Source organism: Bos indicus x Bos taurus, chromosome 11 (genome assembly GCF_003369695.1).
Source record: "Bos indicus x Bos taurus breed Angus x Brahman F1 hybrid chromosome 11, Bos_hybrid_MaternalHap_v2.0, whole genome shotgun sequence".
NCBI lineage: Eukaryota > Metazoa > Chordata > Mammalia > Artiodactyla > Bovidae > Bos > Bos indicus x Bos taurus.
This window is the reverse complement of record NC_040086.1, coordinates 82,132,565-82,152,648: the sequence shown is the minus strand read 5'-3', so window position 1 is coordinate 82,152,648 and position 20,084 is coordinate 82,132,565. Positions and strand designations below refer to the sequence as shown.

General features: G+C 37.7%; 1 protein-coding gene across 2 annotated transcripts in view; it reads right to left on the bottom strand.

The window, feature by feature from the left end:
- The window catches only part of NBAS (neuroblastoma amplified sequence), a 330,907-nt gene that overhangs the window by 167,334 nt on the left and 143,489 nt on the right, over positions 1 to 20,084 (bottom strand). For both annotated transcript variants that reach the window (XM_027556036.1, XM_027556037.1), the window contains 4 exons: positions 12,609 to 12,671; positions 10,460 to 10,582; positions 5,731 to 5,833; positions 1,653 to 1,882 (listed from right to left, as the gene is read on the bottom strand). In XM_027556036.1, coding sequence (XP_027411837.1) covers positions 1,653 to 1,882; positions 5,731 to 5,833; positions 10,460 to 10,582; positions 12,609 to 12,671 — 519 coding nt within the window. The remainder of the gene's footprint in view (positions 1 to 1,652; positions 1,883 to 5,730; positions 5,834 to 10,459; positions 10,583 to 12,608; positions 12,672 to 20,084) is intronic.

Sequence of the window (20,084 nt, the reverse complement as noted above, 5' to 3'; positions counted from 1 at the left end):
ACTTTGTCAAGTTTAATAACATGCCTTGAGAAAACATGACTCTGGATAAGATTTCACTGGCGGAGGTGGGGAGGGAGGGCAGAGGGTGGGGCAGGGAAGTTACCTTTAAAAGTCTTGCTAGAGTTGAAGCAACTACTAGTCATTTGAGGGGAAAAGTAACTTAATAACTACCACAATCTTTACACCAAAATAATCCTAATAAGCCTAAAATTTCAATGCAAAAATAAAACAACTGAAGTAGTAAGAAAACAATACGAAAAATGACTTTAATGATCTTTGGAATTAAAGGTCTTTCAAAGTCTGAGACAAAAGACAGAAACCTTATGTAAGAGAAAAGAATAACAATTACAATTTTTAGAAATTCTAAATAGCCATTTGAAAGATAAATTATATACAATAAAAAGCTGGCAACATAGTTAAGCCATTAAGAGAGGCAAAGGCCTAAAGTTCTACATGCAAAAAAAAAAAAAAAAAGCTCTTAAGAACGAAGATGATGGCATCCGGTCCCACCACTTCATGGGAAATAGATGGGGAAACAGTGGAAACAGTGTCAGACTTTATTTTTCTGGGCTCCAAAATCACTGCAGATGGTGACTGCAGCCATAAAATTAAAAGATGCTTACTCCTTGGAAGGAAAGTTATGACCAACCTAGATAGCATATTCAAAAGCAGAGACATTACTTTGCCAACAAAGGTCCATCTAATCAAGGCTATGGTTTTTCCTGTGGTCATGTATGGATGTGAGAGTTGGACTGTGAAGAAGGCTGAGCGCCGAAGAATTGATGCTTTTGAAGTGTGGTGTTGGAGAAGACTCTTGAGAGTCCCTTGGACTGCAAAGAGATCCAACCAGTCCATTGTGAAGGAGATCAGCCCTGGGATTTCTTTGGAAGGAATGATGCTAAAGCTGAAACTCCAGTACTTTGGCCACCTCATGTGAAGAGTTGACTCATTGGAAAAGACTCTGATGCTGGGAGGGATTGGGGGCAGGAGGAGAAGGGGACGACAGAGGATGAGATGTCTGGATGGCATCACTGACTCGATGGACGTGAGTCTGGGTGAACTCCGGGAGTTGGTGATGGACAGGAGGCCTGGCGTGCTGCGATTCATGGGGTCGCAAAGAGTCGGACACAACTGGGCGACTGATCTGATCTGATCTGAAGAATCAATACCAAGAAAAAGGAATGCTAACTTTCCTATACAACAGGCCAAGAGAAGAATAGAATCCCTAGTCCATAAATTTCCACTTGGAAGGGACTTTTGGGTTTTATTATCTAATCAGGTCTCCTGTCCCTAAGCAGACTGGAAGCCATGTAAAGGATACAGACATGACCTAATGTGCTAAAATTTTCCAGAACCTGGATTTTCAGGCTACCACATGAATTTCTTCCAATAGAAGAAAAGTATAACCTTACAGAAAATCAGCTAGAATGACTGTGGGAAAGTGTGCTAGAGAAAAAGGCTCATAAACTAATGAACACTCATGATATAATTAAGTTTTCTTTCTATATTCAAGCACTAAGCAACTGTACCCCAAATGGAAGAGTACTCTGCACTTGTGATAACGTATTTTGTAAGTCAGAGAATAACACCAACAATGCAGTGTGTGTATTCTGACCCCACTCTCTCTTATGGATAACACAGAGTTCCTCTACCTGGCCAGATCCATGCAGGTGTCAGTGAGGTTGGTAGAAGAATTGAAGTACTCTCTGCTGGCTGCCAGAACCAAGTCAATACTTTTTTCGTAACTGACCCTGAATTGGGTTTTTCCTTTATGGGCTATACTAGTTGGTGGATTTATTGAGCAAGCACTGCAGTGCATCATCTGCCCAGCCAGGTGGATGTTCTCAAGGTGACTGGAACACAGAAGACTTTCTGTAAATATCTGGGGAAAAGAATAAACTAGAATTAGTGCTTAGAAAGGGAGGGCTCAATTCTCAACACAATGGAAGCTCTGATATCCAAGTATAATAAATTTTAAAAATACATCCATTCTACAAGTAGAGGTTGCACAATACCATGAATGTACCTCAATGACAATGAAGCATACTTTAAAATGCTTAATTTTATGTTATGTGAATTTCACCTCAATTAAAAAAAAACTCCCTCTTTTAGCAATAAGAAATAATTTAACTGAACAAACTAATGGTAAGCATACTTTCATGTGTTACAATGAACACTTAAGTAAAATACCTAAAGTTCATACTCACTAAAATCAGGTCCATTAGACATACTGTCCCACACTCTGGTTGAACTATAACATTTTCATTTTTTAAAAGAAAATCTTTGAATATGGTACACATAATTAATGACTGCTTAAAGCACATAAAGTCAGTCTCAGAAGTGTACGTGAATGCTCAGTCTATCAGTCACGTCTGACTCTTTGCAGCCCCAAGGACTGTAGCCCGTCAGGTTCCTCTGTCCATGGGATTTCCCAGGCAAGAATACTGGAGTGGGTTGCCATTTCCTTCTCCAGGGGACCTTCAGTCTCACTAAATACCTAAGCTACAAATGTTCTCCTTACATTTCACCACTAGAATGACAATACACCACGTGACTTTTTTTTTGCCAATCTGCAAATTAAAAACTATTTAAATACAACAGAAGCTACTTGATGGAAGGTAGTTGTGCAAATACCACAGCATTTTACATGGCAACTAATAGCACCAATTAACATAAAATTTATTCTATAATTGAGGTTATTTACTTATTCCAAAAGAGTCTCATTAAAGAGATACATTTAAGTCCACACTAATCATATCAATATATAATCAGCACAAGAACTTCCCTGGGAGAACGTCCCCGGAAGAAGGTCCCAGGGACTGCTCTTTCCTATCACGCCAGAGGACAGAAATAGAAGCAAGAACTGAAAAGAAGATTTAATGGACAGGCAAGAGTTTCCTTATAAAAAGGAAGGCTACCCAATTTTGATAGGATCTCCTTACTCTCAATCATTCTAAGCTTCCGGAAAAGGTAGTTTTATTCAGGCTTTTACCAAAATGACTGGCAAGGATAAAATTACTAATCTCCAAAAAGGGATCTGCTATAAAATACATATTGTGGCAGAAAGCAAATTATCAGGCAGTAACCCTAAGCACTTATACAACAGGTGAAAATGGCTCTCTCCAGGTGACCAAAAGGACTTAGGTGTAACAATTTCTCTTTTCCTTTGATTTATTCAGGTAAGCCATAGAGAGTCAATGCCCAATACTGAAAATAACAATTCACTCCTATTATTTTAAAGGTTTTGCTGAAATAACAGTACATATTTCTGCTCTACAGGCTATATAGAAATCTTGCACTTTATCAAAATTGAGCCAATGACATTTCAAATTAATTTCCAAGAACAGGTAAACTGAATACAATGGCCACAAGTCAGTAAGACAATATAGCATAATTTAAACAGCACTAAAATATTTTAAAATGCCAAATCTGGGTTATCCTCTAGAATCAGTTTAAGACAGTTATAATATGCTTTAAAATGTTTTCTCAAAGAAGAAAGACTAACAGCACAAAGTTGTTAAAATATCAAAGCCTAATACAAATGTGTTAAAATATAACAAAAACGATTTAATATGTCAAGCTGTTATGATAGATTACACAAAAGTGAGTTCAAGTGTAATATATTTAACACCAATTTTTCAGTCAAAATCAGAAAATACCAGGAAATAATGCTACATACACTTAAAAACTACTTTAAGCATACTAAGGACAGTTAAGATTTGGGGACCCATATGCATATAGATTATTTTCTCCTGAAACTGAATTTCCAGTTTTGCTTTAGATACAAGGGGGAAGTTACTGGCAGTTGTGCATGGTCGGAGACTGTAATCATCAATATAAACTTTACACCCATCAAGCACATAAAAATCTGAAGTTCAAATACAAAAAACTATTCCTTTTTCAACAGCCTATGTTCATTTCTCAACAGTGCTCTTTTGTTAAAACCACCTTGAATTAAAATACAGCCAATTTCATAAAACACAGACCTATTTTATAACTCTCATTTTATCAACAGGTTATGCTTCACGATTGTCAGAGCACAGCAACACAAGAAATATCCTACACAATTTGGATCTGGCTTATTTGATAGGAAAGTTCAAATGGGAACACTCTTTTGAACTGTATCTCATTAAAAATGGGTTAGCTGGATCATTTTTCCATGCAAAGCCTGAGGAATTTGGTGGTAATTCACATACCTTCCAAAATAAGGATTAAATCCTCCCGGGTTACAATCTGAGACAACTAGCCATCTTTAAGTACCCTTTGTACGCCAAATACTAGAATATGCACTAGGGGATCTGAAGATGAACATGATCTAATAATGCCTGCCTATAGGCTAATGACCAAGAGGAAGAAACTTATAGAAACACGCAAGTCACTACATTTGAAAGAAAGGCTACAAAAGAGATGAGCTATATCAAAGGACAAAGGAAGGCATCCTAGAGGACATGATTAGTGAACTGAATCCTACAAGTTATCATCAATTTTCAAATTTAAAAAAGAGGAACATATTCCAGGTAGGCAAAAGGAATAACGTGCAGAGTCACAGAAGCAGGGAACAGCATGGTGAGCGGAGGGACTCAGGACAGATCAGACACCACTGGAGCCCAGAGGACACAGTGGAGTGTGTCAGAGGCGAGAAATGCACAGGGTGGCTGGAATCCCCAGTGGCTTTCTATGACAGGGTAAGAAATATGGGTACTTTCTGACTGTAGATAGGGAACAAGCAGCTCATTTTAAGAAAAAGAGTGTAATGAAAAGGTCTGTTCTAGAAGAATATTCTCAATCCGTGTTAAGTTAGAAGGAGACATGGAAGGAGTGGAACAAGTTTGCAGGATTATTGCAACTTAGCAGAGATGAAAACAGACAGATTTGACAGACTTTTCTCAGGTACATGAAGTCATTTTTCACAAGTCACCTGTGTTAGTCGCTCAGTTCAGTTCAGTTCAGTCGCTCAGTCGTGTCCAACTCTTTGCGACCCCATGAATCGCAGCACGCCAGGCCATCACCAACTCCCGGAGTTTACCCAAACTCATGTGCATCGAGTCGGTGATGCCATCCAGCTATCTCATCCTCTGTCATCCCCTTCTCCCCCTGCCCCCAATCTCTCCCAGCATCAGGGTCTTTTCCAATGAGTCAGCCCTTCACATGAGGTGGCCAAAATATTGGAGTTTCAGCTTCAGCATGAGTCCTTCCAATGAACACCCAGGACTGATCTCCAGTCATGCCCAACTCTTTGTGACCCCATGGACTGCAGCCCACCAGGCTCCTCTGTCCATGGGTTTTTCCAGACAGGGATACTGGAGTGGGTTGCCATTTCCTTCTCCAAGGGATCTTCCCGACCCAGGGACCGAACCTGGGTCTCCTGCACTACAGGCAGATTCTTTACCATCTGAGCTAAAAGGGAAGTCCGACTATGATGAAGTCATTTTTGGTGACCACCGAAACTATGGAAGAGAGGCTTGTACTTGATGTACAATTCCGAGTTTTCCAGATGAGAATTAACCCACTAAATAAATGTGTGGCAATGAAACGTAGATATGAAAGTTCAGAAACGTAGATATGAAAGTGCTCAAACTCTAAAGCACTACTCAATTACCAGCTATTTGTCAATAATTCAGTCCTATTACTTACGGTGAAGCTTCTGGTCATCATCTTTGTGTTCAATGAACAAAATCTAACAACCAAAATTTAAAAATTAAAAGGAAACACTAAAATCTGTCAAATTACCTCATAGCAAGCGTCAGAATCTAGACACGTGTAAACATTCTGCTGCATAGTTAACATGTCCTGCAGCAACACTCTCCAGTGAGACTCACTGACAGGAGGCTGCCTGGGAGGAGAAAAAGAAAAAAGAAAATTGCTGCTGTCAATTGACCGAAAGTAAAAAAATCGGTACCACCATTCTATATGCCACACAGCTCCTGGATGAGCAACAGAAGTATATTTCATTTGAATTTCCAGGGAAAAAAGCTTGGATTAAAGACAGAGGGAAAAGGTGGGCAGTGACACAACATCAGAGACGCTGGCAGAGCGATCTCAGCCACAGGTAGCCTAGACACAAAACTGGAATAGCATTCTCTGACTACGGCAAAGGTATACAAGCTGTGAGTTTCTACGGTGAAATAAAACACATGGCCTAAGATAATGCAGCTGCAATACAGCAGAAAAAGCACTTGGAGACAGGAGAATGCATTTCAAAATTCCATCTTCATCACTTTGCAATTGCCAGCAGGGGACGTCCTTAACTTCAACCACACGTGCAGACGGAGAAGGCCACAGAGGCCACACACGGCTGGAGCCTTGAGGTGGGAAGCGCAGCTGGTCAGCAGGGCAGCCTCAGGGTTTCCTCTCAGTGGGAGTCTCGGCAGAGTCCAGGGAGTCTGGGACAGTGTTGCAGGGCTTCCTTCCACCCAGGTGCCAGCCCACGTAGGACAAGACAGAGCCCTGTAAGGCAGCTGCAGTTCCTATCTGGCTTATGAAGACGCTTCATTCCCCACACAAGTTGGTATCTATTTCAACAATTCCATAGCCACAGTGTTCAGGGTCCCCTCAAATATAAGCCAGTGACCAAACATGGGAAAGTTCAAAATAGCAAGTCCCTAGCAGGTTCCCCAGTGTATCGACAGTTTTCTCTGCTCAGAAGCAATTTACCAATCAGGGCTCGAGCAGTGAGGCCTACACAATCTAGCTGTTCAAATACCGTGTCATGTCAGCTTCCAGAGTCACAGAGTTAGATATCTGATGGCTCAGATTCTTCTGCAGCAACAGAAAAGGTTTTGTTAACAATGCCCCAGGGACTCACATACTAGCTCTGTGACTGAGAGTATTTAATACTCCTAAATTTCAGTTTTCTAACTTAAAGTTCATCTCAGACAATGATAAGGAATGGAAGAGATTAATGTGGATAAAACAGACAATTGAAGCAAGGTTTTTCCTAAGTGTAAAAACAGGCTCAACTGCCTGTATAGAATTGAATAAACTTACTAATTTCTTTGAACTTCAGTTCCCTTTTTTGAATATTATGAGGAATATTTTAAAGTAGAATGTATGAAAAGACACGCCTCACATTTTTCTGGCACAACAGAGCATTCAACAGATGTGAATGAAAGAATGAATGTGAAAGTTACAAATACATTGTTTTTCTGTCGTCACATACACCATCACGAATATTGCCTGGTAGGAGGGCGAATGTGCTATATAATTCTCTCCACCTCTCTTCAAAGTTCATCTTTGTTGAATATCTATGAGTTTGTAATCACCATTTATGTTTATTTTCTAGTGTTGAAGTTCTATATAATCATGAATCTCATTGCTTGAAAAGGGCAGGTTTTGTTTTGTGTTTGTCAAATACCAACTGGATGTTTCTTTTCCATGCATTGTTTTCTTTCTTATGCATTAAAAACAAAATTTGCTTCCAGCATTTTATATTTGTTACACAAAATGAACAATTATTTCTATCCAATATGCAATAAAGCTTAAGAGAACACATTCTTTTCCAGCATACAAACACATAAAACAAGCTGACATATTTGCAAGTCTTTAAGGATAATCCCTGAAGTGCTTCCCTTAGTTAGACGTTGGTATGTGAACTCTTTGGGTGGACTTCAAAAAATTAAAGGGCTCTTTCAAATTTGGCTTACAGGCAAAAAAGTAGCAAAATGTTTGAAAAATTAAGTGTCTCTCTTGCACAAGCTTCATAAAACCAGACCTGGGCACTGTCTAGTTGAATTCAAGTTCTCATGCCCAGCTGTTCTTCTGGAAACCAGCAACACGGGACAGATGGTATTAATGCTTGCTCACACATGGCTAGCTGTAAGTACAGGTTTTAATTAAAACAAATTATAAGACATTATTTCCAATGGTCTTTTCAGAATACATGCAGTAAATAAGAACCAAGAGTAGAACTTGGGGGCACCATAACAAGAGATTTGAAAACTGACAGAGATACCTGAATACAAACACAATGTATTAGTTACCACTTTGGAATGATGGCATGTGTTATTTTCCAGAGAGAAAACAGTACAGCATTCAAGATGGTAAAACCTCATTGGTGACACAGTCAGTGAAACCTGCCACCATTCAGAATATGCATAAGAAAATTCTATAGTTGCTGAAGGTCAAGCTGTGGTAGCATATGTGAAATAATTAAGATTCATTTCAAGTTGACTACCTTGAAGAAAGAGGCCATGCTCTCTTTCACATTCTCAGTAAGTAGAATGCCATAAGTAGAAATTAACTTCAAAGACTTCAAAAGCATTTGAGAGATTCAATGGAAAGACAGCAGGTAATCTAGCAGCAGCACCAACGCTTTCTTATTGAAGAGTGGATTCTAGAGTAGAGCCAACATGGTGGGAAATACTGACCAACTGTTTACAGCTGTAAAGAAATCTTAAGACTTAAATTATCGGAATCTTCTAAATTACTCATTTAAAAACTGAGAGATGGCCAATGATACGTAAGATTCCAAATTACATGTACGGTAACTATAACACTTCCCCTGGATAGGCTGATGATTTCAAGGGAAATATAAGGCACATAAATCAGTAACTATAATAAACTGTCCAAAAAGAGATGAGGAAAAAGTTTTAAGACTTCCTATAAATTTACAATAATTTTCAGACTTACTACAGATCTATAACAATTAACATAGTATGGTTATTAGAAGACAAATAGATCAATGGATCAAAATAAAGAATTCCAAAATAGGCCCCCATTACATGGATGACTGATAGTCAACAAAGATGCAAAAGCAATTCAGTATAGATAGTCTTTTCAACACATGATGCTGGAATATTTAGGTATTAAAAAAAATCGTGAATGATAAACAATAATGAACTCTCAAATGGGCCATGAATCTGACTGCAAAAGGAAAAACTAAAAATTTTACTACAAATGGCAGGAGGAAATCTTTGTGGCAAAAGTTCCATAATATGACATCAAAAACACAATCAACAAAGAACAAGCTGATAAACTGGAACTTATCAAAATGTATACAATATGCACTTCAAAATACAGGTATGAGAATGAAAAGATAAGACAGATAGGAGAAAATCTCTGCAAAAGCATATATCTAAAAAAGAACTCATATCCCTAGTATATAATAAAACTCAAAATCAGTAAAGAAACAAAAGCTCAGTTTTAAAATGATCTAAGAAGATACACTGATGGCAAATAATCACATAAATAGATGCTCAATGTTATTACTCTTTGGAGAAAGCAATTAAAGTAAAAATTAGATACCATAACATATTAATACCTATTAAAATAAACTTAAAAAGACTGACCAAACCAAGTACTGACAAGGATGGACTTCACCTAAAAGACTGATTTAAATAACAAAACGAAAAAAACATTACAAATACTTCGGAAGACAGTTTTTCCAAAAGTTAATCATCCATCTACTGATATGATCCTGCCATTCAACTCTCATGGATTTATCCAAAGGAAATGAAAGCACATGTGCATACAGAGACTTGTGCATGAGTATTCACAGCAGCTATATTTGTACAAGCTAAAACTCAAAATAAATCAAATATCCATCAACAAGTAGAAAAGATCCACAAAGTGCAGGTAATCCATCAATGGAATAGTAGTCAGCCAATAAAATGGAATAAACTATGGATCCATGATACAACATGGATGAATCACAAAATAATTATGCTGACTGAAAGAAGCCAGACAAAAAGCATACTGCTATGACTCCATTTACATCAAATTCTAGGAAATGCAAAATAAGATACAGAGACAGAAAATATATCAGTGATAGCCTGGGCCAGGGATGGGGGTATGATGGGGAGAAGCAGGAGGAGGAATGGGATTATAAATGAGCAAAAGAAAGCCTTCAGGGGTGATGGTTAGGTACGTTATTTTGATGAGGTGAAGGTTTCAACGGGTACATCAGCTCATTTCAGTTCAGTCACTCCATCATGTCTGACTCTTTGCGACCCCATCAATCGCAGGACACCAGGCCTCTCTATCCATCACCAACTCCCAGAGTTCACCCAAACTCATGTGCATCGAGTCGGTGATGCCATCCAGCCATCTGATCCTCTGTCGTCCCCTTCTCCTCCTGCCCCCAATCCCTCCCAGCACCAGGGTCTTTTCCAATGAGTCGACTCTTCGCATGAGGTGGCCAAAGTATTAGAGTTTCAGCTTCAGCATCAGTCCTTCCAATGAATATTCAGGACTGATCTCCTATAGGATTGACTGGTTGGATCTCCTTGCAGTCCAAGGGACTCGCAAGAGTCTTCTCCAACACCACAGTTCAAAAGCATCAATTCTTCGGCGCTCAGCTTTCTTCACACGTGGATCAAAAGTATCAGTTTCTATACTTTACATGTGCAATTTATTATTGGTCAATTATAACCCAATGAACTCAGAAAAAGAATAAAAAAACAAAACGCAGTACTTGTTTCTAATCATGCACAATTATCAATTAATTGTGTTTATTACTCACTTTCGACCGGTGTGCCTAGTCAATCTAACCATCAGCTTGTGTGCCTCTTCTGAGCTAGACTGAGTATTTTTAACATAGGAAATTGGTTTCTCAAGTCCGTGTTTCTCCAAAATCTCTGACACACTGTAAGTAAAAAAGAACTTTTAAATATGCTTTGATACCAAACAACACAGCTCTAAGAACGTTAAACATACAAGTAGCACTTAGGTTTAAGTACTTAAAACAAAAATAAAAAAGTAGCACAGGGAATGACCCAATTTTACACATTACATTAATTCTTAGCCAAAGAAAAGCTAATAACTATATACCAAATTTTATTTCCCCTACTGACTTTTATTACAATATTCTTGGGATAAGTTAACATTTTTTTAAAACCCTGGCATATCCTTATCTCAAAATCTTTTTCACAATTTTGCTGTACTCTAAAAGCATCAAGTCAGCAAAATAAGCCAAATCTATCACTGCAATACCCAGCTTTAACTCTTAACAACCCTAGTGAGTATTTTGTTATAGGCAAGGCTGCTAGAAAAGCAATAAGCAAAGGATTTTAGAGTTGGAAAACCACAGAAATACCATAAGGCTCAATCTTCCTCAGGAATCCATTCTATAAACAAACAAATAAGATTCCTGTTCTTATATGGATCTTCCTAGGATATCTTATTCCATAATTATCAGCACTGTATACACACCTTGTTGTTCTCACCAAATCTCACATTTATGAATTAAAGGTCAGATAAAATTCAGTAATTCTGCATAAAGGTAAGTTTAATGGGTCATGTTGCCTGACATTATATACACTAAACATTTATCAACCATTAATGGCTGTGAGGTAAACCAGGAACAGGAATGAAAAGCTTTCCTTTTAAAAGGTTAGTAAATTAAGGTGAACAGTGAAAGACTTGTGAATCATCCAGAAACCTACAGGGTCCTACTGTTTGCCTGAGATACTGAGAGCATAATTTGACTATGAACACAATTCATGGTTACATCCAGGAACATGTGGTGAAATAAATAATGTTTATCATGCAGTAATAACTTTTTATGAAATACATTGTGTTTATTATACTGTATCTCTTTGGGAAAGCTCCTTCCCACTTCATTAGGGAAATAAAGGAAACCATGTAGATTTGTAAGGAATGAATCTATATTAACAAATTAAGTCTTGTTCAAACTATGCTCAATTTTTTAGAGAGGCTGTGGGGAGGAGAGAGACATCAAATTAGTAGATTCCAAATACTTATACTTTACATACTAACATTATCAAGTGATGTTATTATTTATAATTTCTACAATTGTATATTGGAAGAGCAAAGTTTATTATTCCTAAAGTTTAATTTTAATGTAAATATTTAAAATTTACATATAAGCACATTATATATAAACATAAAAATGAACACTAGTAAACAATATTACACTTTCTGAATAGCAACTTGGAAATTTTCAGTCTCCAAAAGAGCTTAATATTTCATTTTCACAGTAAAGAATATTGCTAGTTACAACTATAATCCAAATATTCAATCAAATGTAGTATACCCAAAAAAAAGGAAACTAAGGGGCAAAATAAACACTGTTTGCTGGTAGAAGTAGCAATTACTGAAGGAACTAATATTTCTTATTTACCTACTAAGTGTGAGGTACTTTAAAAGCTTAAAGTGAAAGTGAAAGTCACTGAGTTGTGTCCGACTCTCTTCAACCCCATGGACTGGAACTCTCCAGGCCAGAATACTGGAGTGGGTAGCCTTTCCCTTCTCCAGGAGATCTTCCCAACCCAGGGATTGGACCCAGGTCTCCCGCATTGCAGGCGGATTCTTTACCACCCTAGCCACAAGGGAAGCCTTTAATATAATATTAAAATCACATCTTATGAGTTAGATATAATAGGTATTACAGCTAAGAAAACCATAGGCTCAAAGATCACACAGCTAGTAAGTGACGACACCTAGATTTGAACACACTTCTACCAGTCTTCAAAGTTCATGTTTCCACTACTGTAGCATTCTGCTGAGATAAGCTAGTATTAGATTCATTCACTCCTAAGAGAATCAAACAAATATGAGATCAAAGTAGAAATGACCACTGGGCATATTTAATGTAACATTTCTTGGAAAGATGTCTTTAATCAGCACAGAACCAGACTCCGTTTTCTCACCTGAGAATGTGCTCCAGTTGGTCTACCATGTCATGAAGCGCTGTGGTGACCTCTGTTTTCTGACTGAAGGATAAAGAAAAAAGAATTAAAATTAGGTTTTAGTAGTAGCTTTTTAACTAAAATACCAAACTCAAGTTTAAAAACAAAACAAAACAAAACAAAACAAACTGATGTTTCCCTTGGACATTAATACATAAAAGTGGTATCATACCGTCCAAGTAAAATGTCAGTCTCATCTCCTACACTCATTCAGCATCTTTCATAACTCAAAAGAGATTAAGATAAAAAATACTAGAACAGAACGATATTTTTTATTAAAGATTAGTGAGACATGGGCAACTATTTTCCTAAAGACTTTTAGTTCAGTTCTGATGAAAAGCAAAAAAAATTATAAATTGACTGTAGTCTTTCTTTAAAGAAGTGATAAAGAATAAAGCCCTCATTTATTTCTGTTTTTTTTTTTTTTTTTTAACAATAAAATAGATTAGGAGCCAAGGCCCTGCACAGTGGCTTTGTCCTGGTCTGTCTACACCACCTGTGACTCGTAGGGCTTGTCCATTAGGATTCTATATCCTCAAGGGTCTTTTACATCTCATCATTCACACTGACTCCACTGTAGTATTTTAAAGTGAAGGAGAAGTACATAGTCATCATATAGATAATTCCTACCAGGGAGTTGAGATAACAAGCAAACTCTCTCTCAGGAAAAAATTAGGGGAGACTAGGAGAAACAGTACCATGAAAAAGATCATAAACTAATAAGAACATGGCTGGTAGGATAGACTCAGTACAGAACAACACACGTGCAAGTGAAAGGAATACGACAGAAAAGTTAAGCAACTGCTGTAAAGCCACCAGCCACCCTCTGCAGCTCTGTGTCCCAACCTCGGAGGGACAGCTCTCAACTGAGAACAACTGTACCCGACACACTCTGATGCCTTCCAACCAATGATCTGGCTGAATTCCAGCAAGATCTTATGATCTGATAAGAAAACCAAATAAAAATCTCATCTGGCCTTGGAAAATTAAAAGTGACCTACCTTGAACACCAAAGCCTCACTATTTTTAAAACTATCAATTTTTCCTGGTATAAATCTATGTGGCAATTACTTCATGCAATTTACAAAGATTATACTATCTTTTTAAACCAAGTTTTCAGCCTTGGACTGGAGTGATAAATTAGGGTATATTCCACTTAAAGCCCTCCAAAAACAAAAGATCACTTGTCTTCAATTACCACACTCATTCGGAAACAATATTCTTAAATTATCATTTTGTAGCTCTACAATAAACGTTTGTCATTGATTTTCAGAATACAATGTTCTTCCTTTGTGAATGACATTCATGAACATAATGACTAAAGAATTTTTTCAGCCAGGTAGAATGTGCAGTCTAGGTAAGACACACAAGAATCTAATATCCTAAATAGTGAATAAATATATGGTTAACCATTTGGTATGTAAAACCATTTAATCACTGAAAATAAACAACTAATCACTAAGAGAATGTAAACTGACAAACTTGGCACGAGGAGCAAAAAGAACCAGAGTAAATATTCTGAAGGCCTATACTTTAATACTAGACTAATTTATAATTGAAATGATTTAGAAAATTATAATAATGAAATACAATCATTAAGAAATTAATGGAACAACAGAAGAGTATCATGCTTTTTCTGTTTACCAAAAAAAAATTTTAAAAGTCTGTTAGATCAGAAACCATTAATCTGAAGCTGGAAAAAAGCTTTTGGCCACACACACACACACACAAAAGGCATTTCTTAGCCTACACACTCTCTGAAAACAAATATACTCATCCCCTCATTATAGTGAAACTGAAAGTTGCTCAGTCGCATTCAACTCTTTGTGACCCCATGGATCACACAGTCCCTGGAATTTTCCAGGCCAGAATACTGGAGTGGGTAGCCTTTCCCTTCTCCAGGGGATCTTCCCAACCCAGGGATCAAACCCAGATCTCGCACATTGTGGGTGGATTCTTTTTTTTTTAATTGAAAGATAATTGCTTTATAGAATTTTGTTGTTTTCTGTCAAACCTCAACATGAATCAGCCACAGGTATACATGTATCTCCTCCCTTTGGAACCTCCCTCCCATCTCCGTCCCCATCCCACCCTTCTAGGATGATACAGAGCCCCTGTTTGAGTTTCCTGAGCCATACAGCAAATTCCCGTTGGCTATCTATTTTACATACAGTAATGTAAGTTTCCATGTTACTCTTTCCATACATCTCACCCTCCCCTCCCCTCTCCCCATGTCCATAAGTCTATTCTCTGTGTTTCTCCACTGCTGCCCTGTAAATAAATTCTTCAGAACCATTTTTCTAGATTCCGAATATGTTAGATAGAATACGACATTTATCTTTCTCTTTTTGACTCACTCCACTCTGTATAACAGGTTTTAGGTTCATCCACCTCATCAGAACTGACTCAAGTGTGTTCCCTTTTATGTCTGAGTAATATTCCATTATGTATATGTACCAAAACTTCTTTATCCATTCATGTGTCAGTGGGCATCTAGGTTGCTTCCATGTTCCAGCTAGCTGAGCCACAGGGGAAGCCCCCTCATTATAATGTCTACATTAAAAAAAACATGTTCTCTGAATATCATCATTCAATTGATATCATGACTAAATCCGATCCTCAGAATAGGCAAATTACTGGTTATAAGTTGATAGATAAGCTCTAATTGATAATGCCTTTTTGACCTTACTGAAGAACAAAGTCTAATATGTTTACTTTTAAAAATTGCACATGTCAGTTGGAAGTCAATGATTTTACCTAGATGATTCAAGGACAACCAAGGGGGCATCAAGCAGGCGGAGGGACCATCATGTCATTCCTGAAGATCATGTAAAAAGAACCTCCCCAACACTTCTGCCCTACCGGGTGCTTGTTAAGGAAAGGGTTCGACACCCTTTGAGAAGAGCACTTTGACTTGAGACACTCTGACATCCACTGGGATGAGGTTTTTAAACGATGGGTAATGATATTTTGCTAAAAAAACTGTTAAAACAATTCACGTTACCAGCCCTGTGCTGCCTACTGAACCCCCTTGGTTCCCAGAGGTAGACCTGCTTCTCTTCACCAAAGATGTAAAGGAGCCTGTGGTCCCATCGGTACAGTTTTCAGTAATAAACAGATTCTGAGTCCCCCCTGTAATTACACCTTTTCTTTCTACATGCTGCTGCTGCTGCTAAGTCGCTTCAGTCGTGTCTGACTCTGTGCAACCCCACAGACGGCAGCCCACCAGGCTCCCCCGTCCCTGGGATTCTCCAGGCAAGAACACTGGAGTGGGTTGCCATTTTCTTCTCCAATTCTTTCCATATGAAGATTCTCTAAACCTGGACTGAGGAAGGGAAGTATTAACCACTAGTACCATTTAGCTTTACCAGGAACAAGGCTATTTGCCTTGATTCCTTCTTGGGGTCAGCACTTCAACTTTTAATGAAAAGAGATCAACAATCAGGATCTACAAACCACCCAACATTTCTGTTACACAATAGACAGAATGCAAGATTACCCTACCCTCCAGAAAACAAAACTAAAACAAGACTGACAATCTAGCTGCTCATAAATAAGGCAATTTTCTAAGGATCCCTATAATGAAAAGCCTTCAGCTTGTCACAAGGCATGCAATCAGATATTATCTAATAAAATAGCAATTATTACTTATTAGATATAAATTAATGGTCAAGAAGAGAAGGTAATGGCACCCCACCCCAGTACTCTTGGCCTGGAAAATCCCATGGACGGAGGAGCCTGGCGGGCTACAATCCATGGGGTCGCTAAGAATCAGACACAACTTCACTTTCACTTTTCACTTTCATTCATTGGAAAAGGAAATGGCAACCCACTCCAGTGTCCTTGCTTGGAGAATCCCAGGAATGGGGAGCCTGGTGGGCTGCCGTCTATGGGGTCGCACTGAGTTGGACACGACTGAAGCGACTTAGCAGTAGCAGTAATGGTCAAGAATCATTAGATATGGAGGAAAGGATCTCACAGTAGAAGCAGAGATGCAAACAAACAAAATATGAAAAATCAAAGATCATGGTCGGGTGAGGGTAATGCAGGGTGTATAGAAGGGGGTTTATGCATCTGTGAAAAAAAGAGTAGGATACGATTTTGTTTTAAAGTGAATAAGGAAAAATTCTTTGAATTTAAGAAAGCCAAAACAAATTTTAAAATTCAAAATAAGGATTAGAAGATAAAACTGCAGAAATTTCCCAGACCATATAATGAAAGATCAAAATGTAGGGAAAAAATAACAAAAAAGGCAGTAAATTTAAAATGTGCAAAAAAGAAAAATAGAAGGGCATGCAAATAAACTAATCAAAGAAACATAACAGGAAGAAAATATAAGAAAGAATAGGCTGAAGGACATCAGTCTCCAGGTTGGAACACACTATGTAATGATAAACCTAGATTCACAATAAAATACATCCTTATACTTCAGAACATTAGCGATGAAGGGTAGGTACTGAAGGATTCCAAAAACAGGAGAAAAAAGCCGTATAATGGCCTTGAACTTCTCACCAACACTGATGCCTCCAACACTCATAAGCAAAAGGATCATTAACCCAGATTTCCATGCAAGACAAGCCTTCCAAATGTAAGGATACAACTATGATATTTTTCTGACATGGAACAGTCTTAAAATAAGAATGCCTCTATGTGATATTTGACAAGAAGCTATTCAAGACTGCGTTCTATCAAAGTGAGGGAATGAGTAAAGAAAGGAGAAGATAATAACCCCAGAAATGCAACATAACAACAGAGGAGAGATGACCAATGTACAGCAGAGTAAAGAATTAATCCATATCAGAGGAAGAGAAAAGACAATTCTAAGACGTTTCTCTGAAGTAAGAGAGAGTGTGAAAAAAGAAAGGAAAGATTACTAGGTATTTTTGACCTTGAAAAGGATTTTTCCATTTCTGTCAGAAGAGTGAGGGAAATAAATGGAAACAATGACAAGGAAATTATTCAATACAAGAAAAAAAATGCATAAAAAGGAAATACAATCATAACTAGCTCTGTGTAAACAGTATATACAGAATCACAATGATAAAAATACCACTTTAAAAACAAAGCAAAACAAAACAAAACAAAAAATATCTCTTTAACTACACTGAGAAAATTGTTAGGAGAAGTAGGTATGGGGGCAGGGTAGGCTTCCATAAAACAAAGTCAATAATCATCTGAAGTTGGAAAAATCAGTAAACAGTATGAGTATAATATTTTAAAGGACACAGACAAAGTTGAGAAGAGAAAAAAACATGATCTATAATGAAGACAGGTATCCAAGGATGGGGCAGGAGAGAAGCCTACACTTGCTTGTCTATTACAAGTCTCCCAGTACCCTCATTTTAACTAGTACATAACATTATTTTATGGTTAAAGATTAGAAGGGGATTATGTTCCCTTGGACACTTTAATTTCAGAATAGCTCCCCCTCACCCCCACCAATCTGTTTTTATTCATGACACGGACTTTTCAAACTGAAGACAACCTGACCTCTAGAATATCTGTCTGTATTTATCTGGTTTTTTCTTCAAGGTGTTATTTAACTTGTTCTGCTATTCCCTACATTTACTATAAACTAGAAGTCCAGCTTAAAGTACTGATTAGATTCAGAGTAAATAATTTTACTTCATACTGCTTCTCACGAGGAGGCACATACTGCTAGGCTATCTGACTCTAAGTAATGCCATTTCTGATAACTTGATCAAATGTGACAATAGTCAGACTTGAACTTTATAAATGTATGTTTCCCTTATGAAATTACAAAAAAAAGTTTAAAATATCTGCTAAAGGTAATACTTTGTTACCATGTGAGTATTCCTTCCCCATCAATTTTTCATGTGATTTCAGTACTATTAAAGATGAGACCAGACTTTCTGCTTTATGGCAGAAAGTGAAGAAGAACTAAAGAGCCTCTTGATGAAAGTGAAAGAGGAGAGTGAAAAAGTTGGCTTAAAACTCAACATTCAGAAAACAAAGATCATGGCATCAGATCCCATCACTTCATGGCAAATAGATGGGGAAACAATGGAAACAGTGAGAAACTTATTTTGGGCTCCAAAATCACTGCAGATGGTGATTGCAGCCATGAAATTAAAAGACTCTTACTCCTTGGAAGAAAAGCTATGATCAACCTAGACAGCATATTAAAAAGCAGAGACGTTACTTTGCTAACAAAGGTCCATCTAGTCAAGACTGGTTTTTCCAGCAGTAGTCATGTATGGATGTGCGAGTTCGACCAAAAAGAAAGCTGAGCACCGAAGAATTGATGCTTTTGAACTGTGGTGTTGGAGAAGACTCTTGAGAGTCCCTTGGACTGCAAGGAGATCCAACCAGTCAATCCTATAGGAGATCAGTCCTGAATATTCATTGGAAGGACTGATGCGAAGCTGAAACTCTAATACTTTGGCCACCTCATGCGAAGAGTCGACTCATTGGAAAAGACCCTGATGCTGGGCGGGATTGGGGGCAGGAGAAGGGGACGATAGAGGATCAGATGGCTGGATGGCATCACCGACTCAATGGACATGAGTTTGAGAAGGCTCCAGGAGTTGGTGATGGACAGGGAAGCCTGACATGTGGCAATCCATGGGGTCGCAAAGAGTCAGACACGACTGAGTGACTGAACTGAACTGAAAGATTACATGAAACAATTATTTCACAATGGGTTGCAAAATCAGTGACTTTTATCATTCATTACACACACACACACACACACACACACACACACACAAATATTTCCTTGGAAAGAAAAGACAGCAAAAAAGAAATAGAAGGAAGAAAAAGAAATAGAGCATGAGGAGGACTTCTTGTCTAATTAGCTGATTCTGCAAACGAGGAAACTGATGACCACAGCAGTGACTCAGCTGTCATCACAAAGGCATAGAGACAGGCCCACTGATTTTTCATTCAGTGCTCTTCCATGTGCTTTTTTAACTTCTCCAGATATGAAATTTATAATATATACTACATTTTTAAAGTTTAGTTAAAGGAATGATTGTTGTGTGACTTTCAAAGAGAAAATACAAATCGGATTTGCATACACCTAAATGATCCAAAAGAATGTTATGTAAATTCCTACTTAAACATAAGCCCAGTTAAAAATTATGTATATTCATTCCTCAAAAAATTAAAAATAACACTACCATATGATCTAGCAATTCCACTTCTGGTTATGTATCTGAGTAAAACCAAATCACTATATCTAAGACATAGTTGTACCCCATGTTCACTGCGGCATGTTTTCCAATTCCCAAGATACAGAAACAATCTAAGTACCCATCAAAGGATAAAGGGAAAGAATAAAGAAAATGTGATATACACACATGATAGAATACTATTCAGCCATAAAAAAAAGGAAGTCACCCATTTATGCCTACATGGAAGGACCTTGAGGGCTTTATGCAAAGTGAAATATGTCGGACAGAGAAAAACAAATAC